Raw genomic sequence first — 14,473 nt, 5'->3', positions numbered from 1 at the left:
ATTAATTTATAAGTCAATAGCAATTATTTCAATTCAGGTTTTAGTGCCAAATACATTCTTTCAGCAGTTTTTGACTTAACAGGGTCCAGGTGGTGCTCTGAACTTTCAAAGCATAAATTGATGACAATAAAATGACTATAGCTGCTAATAAGATTATTGTTCTTGAGTTCTTTTTAAAGGCAATTGGCTTGATCTGAAAAGTGTAAGTATCTAAATTTTAGCTAATCATTGAGAAATCATACAATTCAGTTAATGGGGAGAAAAATCAGCTTTTAAAATGAATTAAATGGATCCAAAATTAGACATAAAAGATGCATCTATCACAACATAAAGTGTTACATGTTCTGTGGGTGTATATAGATTACAATGGTGGGTTTGCAGGATAAAGTCTGATAGGGTTTTGTGATTCAGACCTGTAAACTAGTGAGAGATTTTAATTCAAATTATTTTAGCCATTTTTTTCTTTTTAATTAGCAAAAAATGTCCTTCATCAAAATTATTTTTCCTCAAGCATCTCACAGACTCATACTGAAAGTTCTCATGAAAAAAAAATAAAAAAAATAAAAAACTAATATTAAGAAAATAAAATTTAAAAAATGTGGTTACTATCCACAAACTAAAATTTCTGTATCCTCTTTATTTTTTTTTTCTTCTAGAGATGAAATAAACTCTTTTGAATTTCTTACTTTACCAGGAAATGTTCCATCAATATATTTTCAACATTATCTTATAGAAATGCGCCAATTCTTCTGTCTTCATATTTCAAAAAAATAAGTATTCTACATGCAAACTGTTTTAACAGGAAAAAAATAATGATATGGGATGACAAGGTCTTTTGTTCCAGTAACTTCAAGATCACAGTTCTGAGATGCCTGAATACAATTGACAAGATGATTAATTTATCTCTCTCTCATTAATGCTTTTGAAAATTTGAATAATTTTTTCATAAAATAGAATTAAAATGAATTCAGGAATTAGGGGTAAGATTCATCAGAATGTACTTTAAATGGTTTCTGCATGGATGCTTACAGCTGGACTAGTCATCTACATTTTCCTTGTTATTACTCAACCTGCACTTTTGATGAAGTTTATCTTATCCTAAGGTCAGATAAGCTGCCTGTTTCTTTTCATTGACTGAAAGAGAAACCTACACAGTAGTCATCTAAAGCTTAATCACACAAATCCTATCTAGGGATAAGAACATTTGTTTAACTTTTTCAGAAATAAGCATTTAATTTTCAAGCCTCTTTTCCATATCCTGCTCTTTTTTTTTCTTCTTTTTTCTTTTTTTTTTTTTTTCCCTTATTTTTTTTTCCCCTTTCCTGTTCTGTATTTGATCTCCAAGGCTCAGCTCTGCACTTCTCTTTATGGAAGAGAATTCTACCCAGATCAACATGTTCCTCTTGCTAGGATTCCCAGCCCTAATGGACTTGAAGGTATTGTTCTTCATAGTACTACTACTGACATACATTTTAACTGTTATGGAGAATGTGGTCATCATTTTGTTAATCAAAACAAACCATGAGCTCTACAAACCCATGTATTTTTTTCTTGGTCATCTCTCCTTCATTGAGGTCTGGTACATCTCAGTTACTATCCCCAAACTCTTGGCAAATTTCATTGCTGAAGACAGAAGTATTTCCTTTGTGGGATGCATGACCCAGCTCTTTTTCTTCAGCTCCTTCATGTGCACTGAATGTGTCCTTCTCTCTGCCATGGCATATGATCGCTATGTGGCTATCTGTCAACCATTGCGCTACCTGGTCATCATGACATACCAAATGTGCATATACCTGATAGCTCTCTCCTGGTTCAGTGGGTTCACTGTATCTTTGATCAAGATCTCCTTCATCTCTCAGTTGGAGTTTTGTGGTCCCCAGGTAATTAACCATTTTTTCTGTGATATCAGCCCTGTGCTGAACCTCGCCTGCACTGATATGTCGGTGGCAGAGACAATGGACTTTATGTTGGCTTTATTCATCCTGCTTGTTCCTCTCTCTGTCACTATTGTCTCCTACCTATTAATTATCACGACAATTCTGCATATCCCCACCACCCAAAGTAAGAAGAAAGCTTTCTCCACCTGTGCTTCCCACCTAACTGTGGTCACCATTTTCTTCTCAGCTGCCCTCTTTATGTATGCTCGGCCCAAGAAGATCGATCCTTATGACTTGAATAAGCTTGTGTCAGCTGTGTATACTATTGTCACTCCCATCTTAAACCCCTTCATTTACTGTCTGAGGAATCAGGAACTGAAGAGAGCATTAAAAAAAGTTCTCTCGGAAAAAATCAGTATCTATAAGGTCTCCAGATCCATCACTTCTCTCCAAATGCAAGGATAAACTATGTATAAACTGAAGCTGATAAGTACACAATAAGGATATCTGGCTAATGTCACAGAGACAGACTGTGATGAGAGGAACAATGACAGGGTGGAGAATGCTGACAACCTGATCCTTCTGAATCAGTCATCCCTAATACTATCAAAGGTGAATGACTGAGCCATAGTCCCATCAACTTTCCCAAGTGCTATGCAAAATAAAGGGGACTATAGCATAAGGTAGTATAGAATTTGGAAAGCCTAGGGATGGATGGAAAGTCTGGAATTAAAAGAATTGGGGATATTACAGGATTTATTACAGTTTGTTTAGGGAAACGGCCAAAGGAAGGTAAAGGGAGATAAACACAGGAAAATGAGCAAATAAAAGGTCATGTGCACTAGTCTGGTCAACCACTGTACAGAGTTACCACAGTCTGTCCTGCCTTTTTATTAAACTGCTTTCCTTTCACAGAATTACAGAATTGTCAAGTTTAGAAGGGATCTCTGAAGGTCACCTGGTCCAACCCCTGTACTCAAGAAGGACCAACTAGAGCCAGTTGCCCAGGACCATAGGCAGATGGCTTTTGAATGTCTCCAAGGAGGAAGACTCCACAACTTCTCTGGGCAACCTGTTACATTGCTCAGTCACACACACAGTAAAGAAGATTTCCTTAATGTTCAGACAGAGCCTCCTGTGTTTCAGTTTATGCCAATTGCCTATTGTCCTGTCACTGGGCATCACTAGAAAGAGCCTGGCTCCAACCTCTTTGCACAATGTCCTGCCTTGAGACAAATTGTCTATGTCTTGCCTCAAGTTTTTCCTTTTTACATGTGCATACGCATATGTGTGAGTGATTTGGTAGTAAACATAAAGACATTGATCAGGAAAAGACACCTGAAAAAACAGATTCTGGAGAGACGGAATATTACAGGTCTAAGACTAGAGGGACCAAGGTCAGAAAACAAGATGTGGAAAGCCCATTAGTCCAAAGTCTAGCTGCCAAAGGTACTGTGGCTCTGGATGCCAGACAACAAAAACATCAAGGGCCTGAGAGAACAAAACTGGAGAGACCAAAGGTCTAGTAGACAGATAAACTCATGAAGGGGATATTCTGTTAGTAGACATCCACATTCATGCTCTCTGTGTTATGTGGAGACTTATAAAATATAGTCTCCTTCTACCTGTATTGATCCATTTGTGGCTCTGTGTGTGTGTGTACATGCACCTATCGGGAACTCATGTTCAGGCTCACTACTAGCAGGGCATGGGAACAAGGATATGTATTCGGTTTATATGGCAAGGGCTTAGTAGCAGTGGGGCTGGAGGGGCGGCTAGTGGCCTTTGTGAGAAGAATACGGAAGCTGCCCTGTGTTAGATGCCGGTTCCAGGCAGCTCAAAAAGAGATCTGTTGCTGGACAGAGTCGAGCCAGTAAGCAATGTTGGTTACACCTTTGTGAGAGCAGATTTAAGAAAGGGAAAAATAAAACTGCTGTGCAACAGCAGCTGGGAGAGAGGAGTAAGAAATAGCTCTATATACACCAAGGTCTGCACAGAAGGAGGGCAGGAGGTGCTCCAGGCACAGAGCAGAAGTTCCACTGTGGCCTGTGGAGAGACCCATGGTGGAGCAGGCTGTCTCCCTGCAGCCCATGGGTACCACAGCAGAGCAGTTCCCCATGCTGTAGCCTACGGAGGACCCCATGGTGCAGCAGGTGGATGTGGCCTGAAGGAGGCTGCAGCCCATGAAGAACCCCTGCAGGAGCAGGCTCCAGGACAGAGCTGCAGCCTGTGGAGAGGAGCTGCCACCCTTGGGAGACCCATGTTGGAGCAGTTTGCTCCTGATGGATGGACCCTGTGGTACAAACCCGTACTGGAGCATTTCTTGAAGAGATACAGCCTGCGGGGAGCCCACACAGGATCAGTTTGTGAAGGATGGCATCCTGTGGGAAGGACCGCACATTGGAGCAGAGGAACAGAGCAACCATGGAGCGACAGAGATGTTACAGGCTGACTGCAGCCCCCCTTCTCCTGCACCACTCAGGGGGAGGATGTAGGAGACGGCAGATGGGGGGAAGGTTTTTTCATTTGCTTTGATTTATACACTGTTCTAGTCTGCTTGTTATAGGTAATAAATTATATTAATATCCCTATGCTGAATCTGTTTTGTCTGTGATGGTAATTGATGGGTGGTCTCCCAACTATGTCAACCCTTAAGCTCTTTTCATTGTATTTTCTCCCCTTTTTTCCTTCAAGAAGGAGGAGTGAGAGAGTAGTTGTGGTGGAGTTTAGCTGCCCAGCAGGGCAAAACCACCACAGGATAAAGAGCAATCATTCCACTCACCTATCCAGGACTGCAGGAATATGCTGGATGCAGCTACTCTTAACACACACTTGACAACAGCTCTAAGAATCTCTTTAAATTCATCAAATTTGAAGTTGGCTACATGAGATACAGCAGATAAATCAATATCCATTGATTATAACGCAACAGTGTTCTCATTTGTTCTTGTCATTGACCAATGTTTGGGTACCATTCTACGATTATACAATTCTAAGTCCATGGGCGTTCAGTGTGGACTTTTGTAAAGGTTTGGGTAGTCTTCTAGTCTCAACACAATAGCAATAATCACAGGCTCAGTTTGGTGATGAAGATTCATACAGTTTGTTTGTAAGATGCAGTTGAAATTCAGTTTTCCAAATGCTTTAGCATGAGTATATACTCATTACATACCATCAGCAAAAACAAAATAGAAAGTTCCAGTAGGTGAAAACTAGTCCATGAAAAAAATATATGGTTCCAAACTTCGCTTTTGTTCCTCTACCCTTTTACAAAAAGAAGAATAGACTACCTTACACTGTATCACTCTTTAATTCCATTCCTATCACAGGGCACTGAGTTCTTACATAACCAGTAAGAATCTCCCACATTTGTTTTCAAAAGCATTATCAAACACCTGTCCTTTCTTCATGCTACCTCCAGGGACACAGGGCAGAGATAACAGCCAAAACAAAACTCCCTTTTTTTGAACTGAAAATTTTAAATAAGAACATCAACATTTTTGGAGTTGTGCTAAATGGCTGCATACAAGATGGGACCCAAAAGAGATCTAACCATATGCCATGTGATTACAGGCAGTTCATTCCGTGAGGTGCAAACTACCATTTTTGGGGCAAATGCCAGTTTGCACACCAAGTTGGTAGCAGAGATCTCTCTCTGCTTTGTTCTCAAAGACAGTACACATATACCCTTTGCAAGCTCAGTGTAGATTTACAGTTTCTTTCAGTGCAGAACTGAACACCAGGCAGGTCTTGCAGGGAGGGAAACAGTTCCTTTGCAATATTCTAGCTAATAAAAAAAAAATAAAATAAAAATAAATAAATAAAAATAAAAAATAAAAAATAAAAAAGGCTCAGTCTGAGTGCTGGTGTTAGCTGCATAGCTGTATACCTGATTCCTGCTCATTCCTATTCACCCTGCATTGCAGTAAAGCTGGTGTTGAAATTTATCTTGTATCTTCCTACATACATTGTCACAAAACATTATGCCACAACATATCATTTCTTCTGAGTGTATGTAAAAAGCTTGTCAAATCTTCTGTCTGCCTCAGGCACAGTTGTTCTTAAAATCCAAGAGTGCTGGAAGGAGCATCTGAGTGCTCAGAGTGGGTGCGGAATTCCTAGCTGACTGTTCAGTGTGATGTGTTCAGTGTTATGACAGCAAGAATGTCTGCCTTGTTCATGATGCCTTTTTTAGAAGTTGGTGGTCAGCATCTTCAGAAATCTTGACAAAAGTATTTAGCACAGTCAGGAGTAAGTAAGATGGACAGAAGAGTAGAAGATAGTCAAGAGGGTGGAATTCAAGTGAAAGGTCTTGATGTAGTTGTCTAAAAATGTACACTTCATCCTCATCTCCATTTTTAAGCATACATTTAAATACAAGTTCATTAGTAAGGCTCCCCTTATACTTAATGAAAAGATATGGACCCCCCAAAAAGAGCTGACTCAAGTCAAATGTTGGCAAAATTCTCAGGCTATGCAACACCCAAAATGTAACACATACTAGCTCTCTAGGGATATACAGAGTGTGAGCTTCCTAATCAGAGCCATCAAGTAATAATATAAGACTTTGTATTATCCAGGACTACTGAATGGGACTGTCAGCTTTGGCTCATATCCTGCAAGAGACAAACATGCTTCTGTATTGGATGCTGGAGACTAGATGGGCTACAATAAGACACCTACACTGACAGAATAAACACCAAAGCCTTGAACATCTCCCGATTTACATCTAAGCAATTAAACTGTAATGTGCTGAACTACATGAGATAATGAGTGATTTTTTAGTCTCTTGTAATACAGCATCCTCTTGATCTCTTCTCTTGTAAATATGAATGGTGGAGTAACTACATTCTGAATTTTGTTCCTCTTTTGGTCACTTTCCACCAGGAGAGTTTTCTCCCTAATGTTCTATTCAGGGCATATCTCACCTCCTGGTTCCTAAGAGTGTAGATCAAGGGGTTCATAGCTGGGGTGATGGCACTGTACATGACAGACACCTGCATGTCTGTTATAGAGGAGCTGCTCAAGGATGGAGGTGTATAATTGAAGAATAATGGTATGTACAGTAGCGCCACAACAGTAAAGTGAGAGGCACAGGTGGAGAAGGGCTTCCATCTTCCTTCCTGAGACTGGACTTTCTGAAAGAGGAAGGAGATGATGTATAGGTAGGAAAGGACTATGAGAATGAATGGGCCTAGAGCAATAGATGTGGTGACAACATTAAGGAGGATCATGTTGAGGCTGGTACTACTACAAGCCAAATTCAACAGTGGCTTGATATCACAGAAAAAGTGATGAATTTGGTTATGCCCACAGAAACTCAGTTGACAGGTCATAATTGAATGCATCATGGCATGTACAAAACCAATGGACCAGCTGGCCACAGCCAGCAGCAGACAAGTCCGTTGACTCATGACAAGGGTGTAGCACAGTGGGTTGCAAATGGCCACATAGCGGTCATAAGCCATGGTGGCCAGAAGCACAGCCTCAGTACTGCCCAGAAAGTGGAAGAAGTAGAGCTGGGCTAAGCACCCAGCAAAAGAAATAGGCTGATGCCCAAAGAGAAAACCAGTCAGCATCTTGGGAACAGTAACTGTAGAGTAAAAAATGTCCAGGCAGGAAAGGTTCCCCAAGAAGAAGTACATCGGTGTGTGGAGCCGTGGCTCAGATATCACCATGGTCACAATGACACCATTTCCCAGAAGACTAGTTAGGTAGAGCAACAGGAAGGAGATGAAGAAAAAGTATTGTAGACCTTGGATATCGGTGAGGCCCAAAAGGATGAACTCACTGACCTCTGTGCGGTTCAGCATTGCTAGAAAAATAGGAAGCAAAAGCAAAATGTCAAGGTTTCACAGTGTGAGAAATGCTGTATTACAATACTTATCTGTTTCTGTACTATTTTAATACAAGCAAATGCAGGAAAGAACAAAACATTGTACATGTATATGCAACCAAACATAAAAGCTGAATACAAACACAAGAATTTAACACAAACAAAAGTAACTATAGTGCAGTCTTCTAATTTCTGTCTAGAACAAAAACAAAGAAGAGTGAAATTTTTTACAGAGATTAAATATTAAAATAAAAACTTCCATCCGTGCATAATATGGAAGAATATGTAAGGACAATATGTAAAATATGAAACATTGCTGCTTCTTCACCTTCAGCTACATTAATATTTCAGTTCTGCCCATCTGTAACTCCCTGCTATAACCTTTAATCTCATCAATAAAACTTCATAATTCATAAAGATTCACAATGTGAATCACTCTTGATGCTTTCTTTTTACTATTGTGCCTACATTTCTTTAAGCCAATTTTAACTTTCCCATTTCTAATGGTTACTATTTCTTCCAGATAGTTCTTTGGTCTTTAAAAATGAGCAATTTCAATTTTTTTTTAAATCAAAAATGAAGATTGGAAGGTGCTCCAAGGTTCCATACAGTAAGCACATTTCTTTTGTACATTGCTGTCAATAAAAGAAGATGATGCCTTAGCATGTGATCACAAGCTGTTTCTGTTATTGAATTTTATATTTTGCCTGAACAACTTCTTTTCATTGAGTAGCAACACATGAATGGAACAAAAGCCGGCATCTGATCTCCTACAATACTGTGGGGGAGCAACAGTGAGTTTGTAGGAGCCAAATTAGCTAGTGCAAGTTCTTAGCCAAATTTGCTCATCACACTGAAAGCTGATCATACTGGCCCACTAAGACATTAATGATCAGTACAGTCAGTATCTCTAGTCTTTTAAAATACAAGTGAGCAAACAAATGCTCTCACTTTTTTCTGTCTCAAGTAAGTTTGCTTAGCACTATGGATAATTCCTTCACATATACAATAAAAAGCAAAGTCCCAAAATTATTTTGCTGGGGCAGATAAGCACAAGTATTTCTAACTTAAAGTACAGACTGCAAATTCTGCAAGCTGAGAATTTTTCTCTGTGTATTGAATGTAGCATGATTAATACTGATGAATATAAACAATGGAAAAATTATTACTTCCAAAATATTTCTTGTAAAGGTTACAACACATATAGATACATTTCATAGCCTTTCTTGGTTATTCCACTACATACTTTTACCGAAAATAAGTAGTTGTTAGAAGTCATTATGATATATCTCCAACCCAGTCACTCTCTTTCTCATACTATTTTACATGTAGCTTATTCTTTTAGCATGAAAACAATAAACTAACAAAACACTTTTAAAATGATTTCATAATAAAAGAATGTAAGCATGTAGCTTAAGGTAATTTCTGCATATATGCACCCACTCTAAAAAACTGATCATATTTGGCTAAAAATACGTTTAGCATTATCGTTTGAATAATATATATTTGAAACCTTGGATTTAATACTATTCTACATTTATCAAAATGTTAGTCAGTTACCTGCCTTTGAAGAGTTAGAGGTGTTATTCTCTATGAAATACAAACGCTTCAATTTCTTAAATGTTATTTGCCGCCTTTAAGCAGAGAAGGGTTTCTCACTGAAACCCATCTGGGGAAAAACATCACTCCTTTAAGGTGTGTCCCACAATGCCCTCTGATTCTGCCTGTTATTCTCAGTTAACTACAGGTGATCTAATCACTTTCTTCTACTCCTTTAATGATATTTTTTTCTTCTATGTCTAACATTTTCCTTCTGTGTCACAGATGCTGACTAATCTTTTCTCCAGTGAATGGAGAAACACATCCAGTCAAAGGAAAACAGATGTGCCAAATTTTTGTTTGTTTGTATGTTTTGTTTTATTTTCCAGGGTGGAGTAAGTCCCAAAGTTCTTTGTTTGTTTGTTTGTTTGGTTTTTATTTTTGTTTTTCAGGCATGGGGGGAAAACACTTGCTCAAATATAAATGCAAATAAAAGTCTTTGCATGCTGAAGCTTGCCTATTTTTCCAACTGTATAAATTGTTTTTTTTTTTTTGCCTTTTTTTTTTTTTTTCTTCTGCACAAGCCTCACATCACCACCAACCAGTATTTTTCTGACTGTAGTAGAGCCCTCCAACCATGACGGAATGGGAAAGCCAGAAAACAAAGCTGAGGACAAAACAACCTATTCTGAATTCAAAGACTAAAAATTTCTGTCCTGCTATTTTATTTCATACCTTATTTTTCTAGATGAGAGATTAATAGTGTGGCCATGATGAAAAAGACTTCCATATATTCAAGTAAGACACAAGGAAGAAGCTTTGCAAACTCTACTAGAAATTTCTGATGAGGAAAAACAAACAAAAAGTGTTTTTGTTTGTTTGTTTGTTTGGCTTTTTTTTTTTTTTTTTTTTTATCATTTTCAGAATGTACAAAATACCCATCATAGGGGAAATAAATTTCCTACTGCTTTCATCAGTCTCTTGAGAGTAGCTTTGTGATTCCGTGCTGAGTTGCAGAACAAAGAACTAAGTACTCCCTGAACAGAATGCATATATGAGTCACCTGCGAAACTAAAGAAAAAAAATGGAAGCAGATGACAACCTCAGCTGGTTGCAGTGTTTGGGTCACTGCATTTCCTAAACCTCCTTCAAATATTGAAATTTGTGAAATCAAGTACGTGTTCTATTTGTTATGATCTGTAATGATTTTTGATGTTTTATTTTTATTGTAATTTCACAGATAAGGAGTTTTTAGCCACATAGTCAAAAAAATAAAATAAAATAAAATTCACATCTTAAGCTTAATTTTCAATCTTATGGAAAAGTTTCAGCTGCTTACAAAAATAACATGTTCAATTCTAGTTCAAGAAATTCAAATGTGGGAGTGTAAATCCTACGGGAACTTTTAAATCACAAAGATGCATCTTTCTAGGAATGTGGCTTTTACATTTCCTTTATAAAGCTCCTGGCAGCTCAGCTCCAGATCGGTCTTGGGTTTTAAAACCCAGTATGTTCAGAGTAGTTTTGTAGACACGTAGAACCTCTGCAAGCTTACTCTCCTTCCCCTGATCAAAACAAGCCAAATGCACTGTGTCTTGTCCAGTAAAGTTTTCAACAATTTCAAGGATATTTAAGCAAACTCTCTGGGCAACTAGTTCAGTTGTCCAAATACCCTAAAGGTGAAGAAGTATTCCCTAGTATCCAGTTCAAATTTCCCATGTTTTGACTTGCATAGATCACCTCTCATCTTATCACTGTGCTCCTCTGAGAAGTATTGGCCTCCATTTTCTCTACACCTATGCCACACCACATAGTAGTAGACAGCAACAAGATCCATGAGACTTCCTTTCCTAAGGATGAAAGAAAACAGTCTTCCAGCCTCTCCTTGTCCTCCAGGTGTGTCCGACCACTAATCACCCTGGTGTTCTTGTGTTCTTCCACTGGACTCACTCCACTATCGCGGTCTACAGCTTCCTTATGAGGGGGAGTGGAGGGGCAGGTGTTGATCCATTCTCCTTAATCGCCAGTGATAGGACCCATGGGAATGGTGTCAAGCTGAGGCAGGGGAAGTTTAGGCTAGACATCAGGAAGAGGTTCTTCACCGATAGGGTGGTCGCACACTGGAACAGTGTGTCAATCTGCTCAAGGGTAGGAAGGCTCTGCAGGAGGATCTGGATAGGCTAGATTGATGGGCTGAGGCCAACTGTATCAAGTTCAACAAGGCCAAGTGCTGGGTCCTGCAGCTGGGGCACAACAACCCCAAGCAGCACTACAGGCTGGGAGATGAGGGGTTAGAAAGCTGCCTGGCAGAGAAGGACCTGGGAGTATCGGTTGATAGTCGGCTGAATGAGCCAGCAGTGTGCTCAGGTGGCCAAGAAGGCCAACAGCGTCCTGGCTTGTATAAGAAGCAGTGTGACCATCAGGACTAGGGAAGTGATTGCCCCCTTGTACTTGGCTCTGGTGAGGCCATGCCTCGAGTACTGTGTTCAGTTTTGGGCCCCTCACTACAGGAAGAACATGGAGGTGCTTGAGAGAGTCCAGAGAAGGGCAACGAAGCTGGTGAGGGGTCTGGAGAACAAGTCCTACGAGGAGAGGCTGAGGGAGCTGGGTTTGTTCAGCTTGTTTGTTCAGGAGAAGAGGAGGCTCAGGGGCGACCTTATCGCACTCTACGGGTACCTTAAAGGAGGCTGGAGCAAGGTGGGGGTTGGTCTGTTCTCCCCCATGCCTGGTGACAGGACAAGGAGAAATGGCCTAAAGTTGTGCCAGGGGAGGTTTAGGTTGGATATTAGGAAGAACTTCTTTATTGAAAGGGCTGTTAGGCATTGGAATAGGCTGCCCAGGGAAGTGGTTGAGTCTCCATCCCTGGTTGTCTTTAAAAGACGTTTAGATATTTAGTGATGTGGTTTAGTGGAGGACTTGTTAGTGTTAGGTCAGAGGTTGGACTTGGTGATCTTGGAGGTCTCTTCCAACCTAGATCATTCTGTGATTCTGTTGCAGTCTCCCAGCTCAGAGACAACCACCTATTAGTCTGGCGCAATGGATTTGCGTGTTCCTTGCACTAGCCGTTCCTTCACCTCCTCTTCACATACAAGGACACGCATCTCTTTCACGCTCCTTCAGGAGTAAACAAGCCCAGATAGATTAAAGCCCCTTTCTCCAGGTCAGTAAGATCCCTGCCTTTGGTTTCAGTGAGAATTCAGGCCCTAACAACTCAAGTGTCTTCTGGATGGTGTTTCTTCTGGGTAGGATAATTTCATTTCCCTTTTGAAGACTTACAGGGATATAATAACAAAAGCAAAGGCATAAAACGGTACCTGAGGCACAGGCTACTTTTCAGCCTGCAGCAGACTATACTGGTATATCATATATACCAGTATCATAGCAGGAAACGTAGAAAACTGCCTGTTGCTTCTCAGGTTTAAAGTTTTCCCTTAAAAGGTGTATGCAAAGGTGTAGTCAGCTGTTTGAGTACAATTCTCACGTATACATGAACATTTTCCTCTCCCCTTCCCAACTTGGAGTGCAACATTTTTCATCATACTGTTACAAATTCCAAGTCAACTTAGCTTTATGAGATTTGTTTACGGGGTTAATAAAAGGCAAGTAAAGAGCACTGGATGCACGGGGAGTCTGGGCTCCTCCAACACGCACACACGTTACATCGGGCAGCTGCTTTTTATGCTCCTAGGCTAATACATGTTCATTACTACTTCTAGAAAAGGCAGGGTTATTATAATTAGTTCCCGTATTTTGAACCCTTCCACTGGTGCATCCGTATCAGTCCCCGGTGGTCCCTCTGGGGGTCTCTCATGCTGAAGGCTCATAGTCCTCCTCCCAGGCTTTGTCCTTGTCCTTCTCCTTTGTCCATCTTGGCCAGATATCAGGCATTGCCTCTAACTCTATACAAGAAAGAGAGAGAAGCACACCTTTCTACTTTGTCAGCTACTGGCAGACCTAGAGAAAAAACAAACAAACAAACAAACAAACAAACAAACAAAAAAAACCTGTTAATTAAAAAGTAATGTTGTTTTAAGGCATTTCACCAAATATGTAATATTTGGTAGAAACCAGACAACAAATGAAAGGGAAGAAGAAACAGTAGAAGGTACTTGCATGGCCTTAATTTACATGGCAATGGACAACATCGACAATCTGCAATGATTTACAAGTGCCTTACACCATTCACCCTTGAGACAGAAAAATGGGATTCCCATATGATGTAAGGGGAGTACAATCCCTCTCAAAATACAAGAGCCTGGGGTATGCTACTGAGTACTGAAAATGTTAAGGCTAGGCAGCACTGAACTCAACAGAGAAGGGAGGCTGAGTCTCCCTCGCTGTTCACGTAACAGACCAGAGCCTCAGCTTTTAGCCCTAAGCAACGATTCCTAGTGCCAGGCGGGGAACTAGTTCTTCTTAAGCCAGGGACCATTTCAGCATCTTTAAAGCTACAGAAATGCTTGAAGGCTCTGTGGAATCACGTTCCTGGCACAAAAATCTGGGGACCAGGACCGGGGTCCAGGACTGGGCAAGTGGGGCACAAGTGTGTTGGGGAGCAAGCTCTCTGGGCTGATTACCAGGGCTTTAAACTAGGTTTGATGGGGGAAGGGAAGGGAGCTAAAAGTGACAGAGAAGGGCTGGGGGAAGTCATCACTACTGTCTTCAACAGTGACAGGGAAAAACTTCTGAGCTCTGGACAGGTGGAGAGCTTGTGGGTAAGAATAAAGGGGTGGGCTGGTATGGGAGACACGGTGGTGGGGGTCTACTACAGGTTTCTAGATCAGGAGGAGGAAGTCGATGAGGCCTTCTACGAGCAGCTGCTAGTAGCCTCATGATCACGAACACTGGTCCTCATGGGGGACTTCAATTACCCAGACATCTGCTGGGTAAGCAACTCAGCCAGGCACGAGCAGTCCAAACGGTTCCTACAATGCTTTGAGGACAATTTTCTGACGCAGGTGGTGGAGGAGCCAACGAGGCAGGGGGCACTCCTGGACCTCATTCTTACCAACAGGGATGGCCTTGTTAGGGATGTGAAGGTTTTTTAACTTTACTGTTAAATCCATTCAATATCAAGCCTTTTTTACTCAGCATATCAAAATAAATTATTGTGATTGTACTTCTGGTCTTGTAAACAACTAAGTAAACCTGACTAAGAACAGGAATATTCAGAAAGTGGATATCTTCATTATAAAGTTATAATCATCCCCCATCATTATAA

General features: G+C 40.5%; 2 protein-coding genes across 2 annotated transcripts; one reads left to right on the top strand and one right to left on the bottom strand.

Annotated features, from left to right (window-relative positions):
• Positions 1-1,715: 1,715 nt before the first annotated feature.
• On the top strand, positions 1,716-2,342 carry LOC311213493 (olfactory receptor 6B1-like; the record flags this gene model as incomplete). Its single annotated transcript, XM_084293532.1, has 1 exon — positions 1,716-2,342. The coding sequence occupies one exon, from the start codon at positions 1,716-1,718 to the stop codon at positions 2,340-2,342; it is 627 nt and encodes a 208-aa protein (XP_084149658.1).
• Positions 2,343-6,750: 4,408 nt separating this feature from the next.
• Positions 6,751-7,690, bottom strand: LOC311213455 (olfactory receptor 12D1-like; the record flags this gene model as incomplete). The annotated part of the gene is given in 2 exon segments (XM_084293466.1): positions 6,751-6,766; positions 6,768-7,690. Coding segments are annotated over 2 exon segments (939 nt in total).
• Between the last annotated feature and the right edge of the window lie 6,783 nt (positions 7,691-14,473).

Source organism: Netta rufina (assembly GCF_964035555.1).
Source record: "Netta rufina genome assembly, chromosome: 11".
NCBI classification, from domain to species: Eukaryota; Metazoa; Chordata; class Aves; order Anseriformes; family Anatidae; genus Netta; species Netta rufina.
This window is presented reverse-complemented; position numbering and strand designations above follow the sequence as displayed.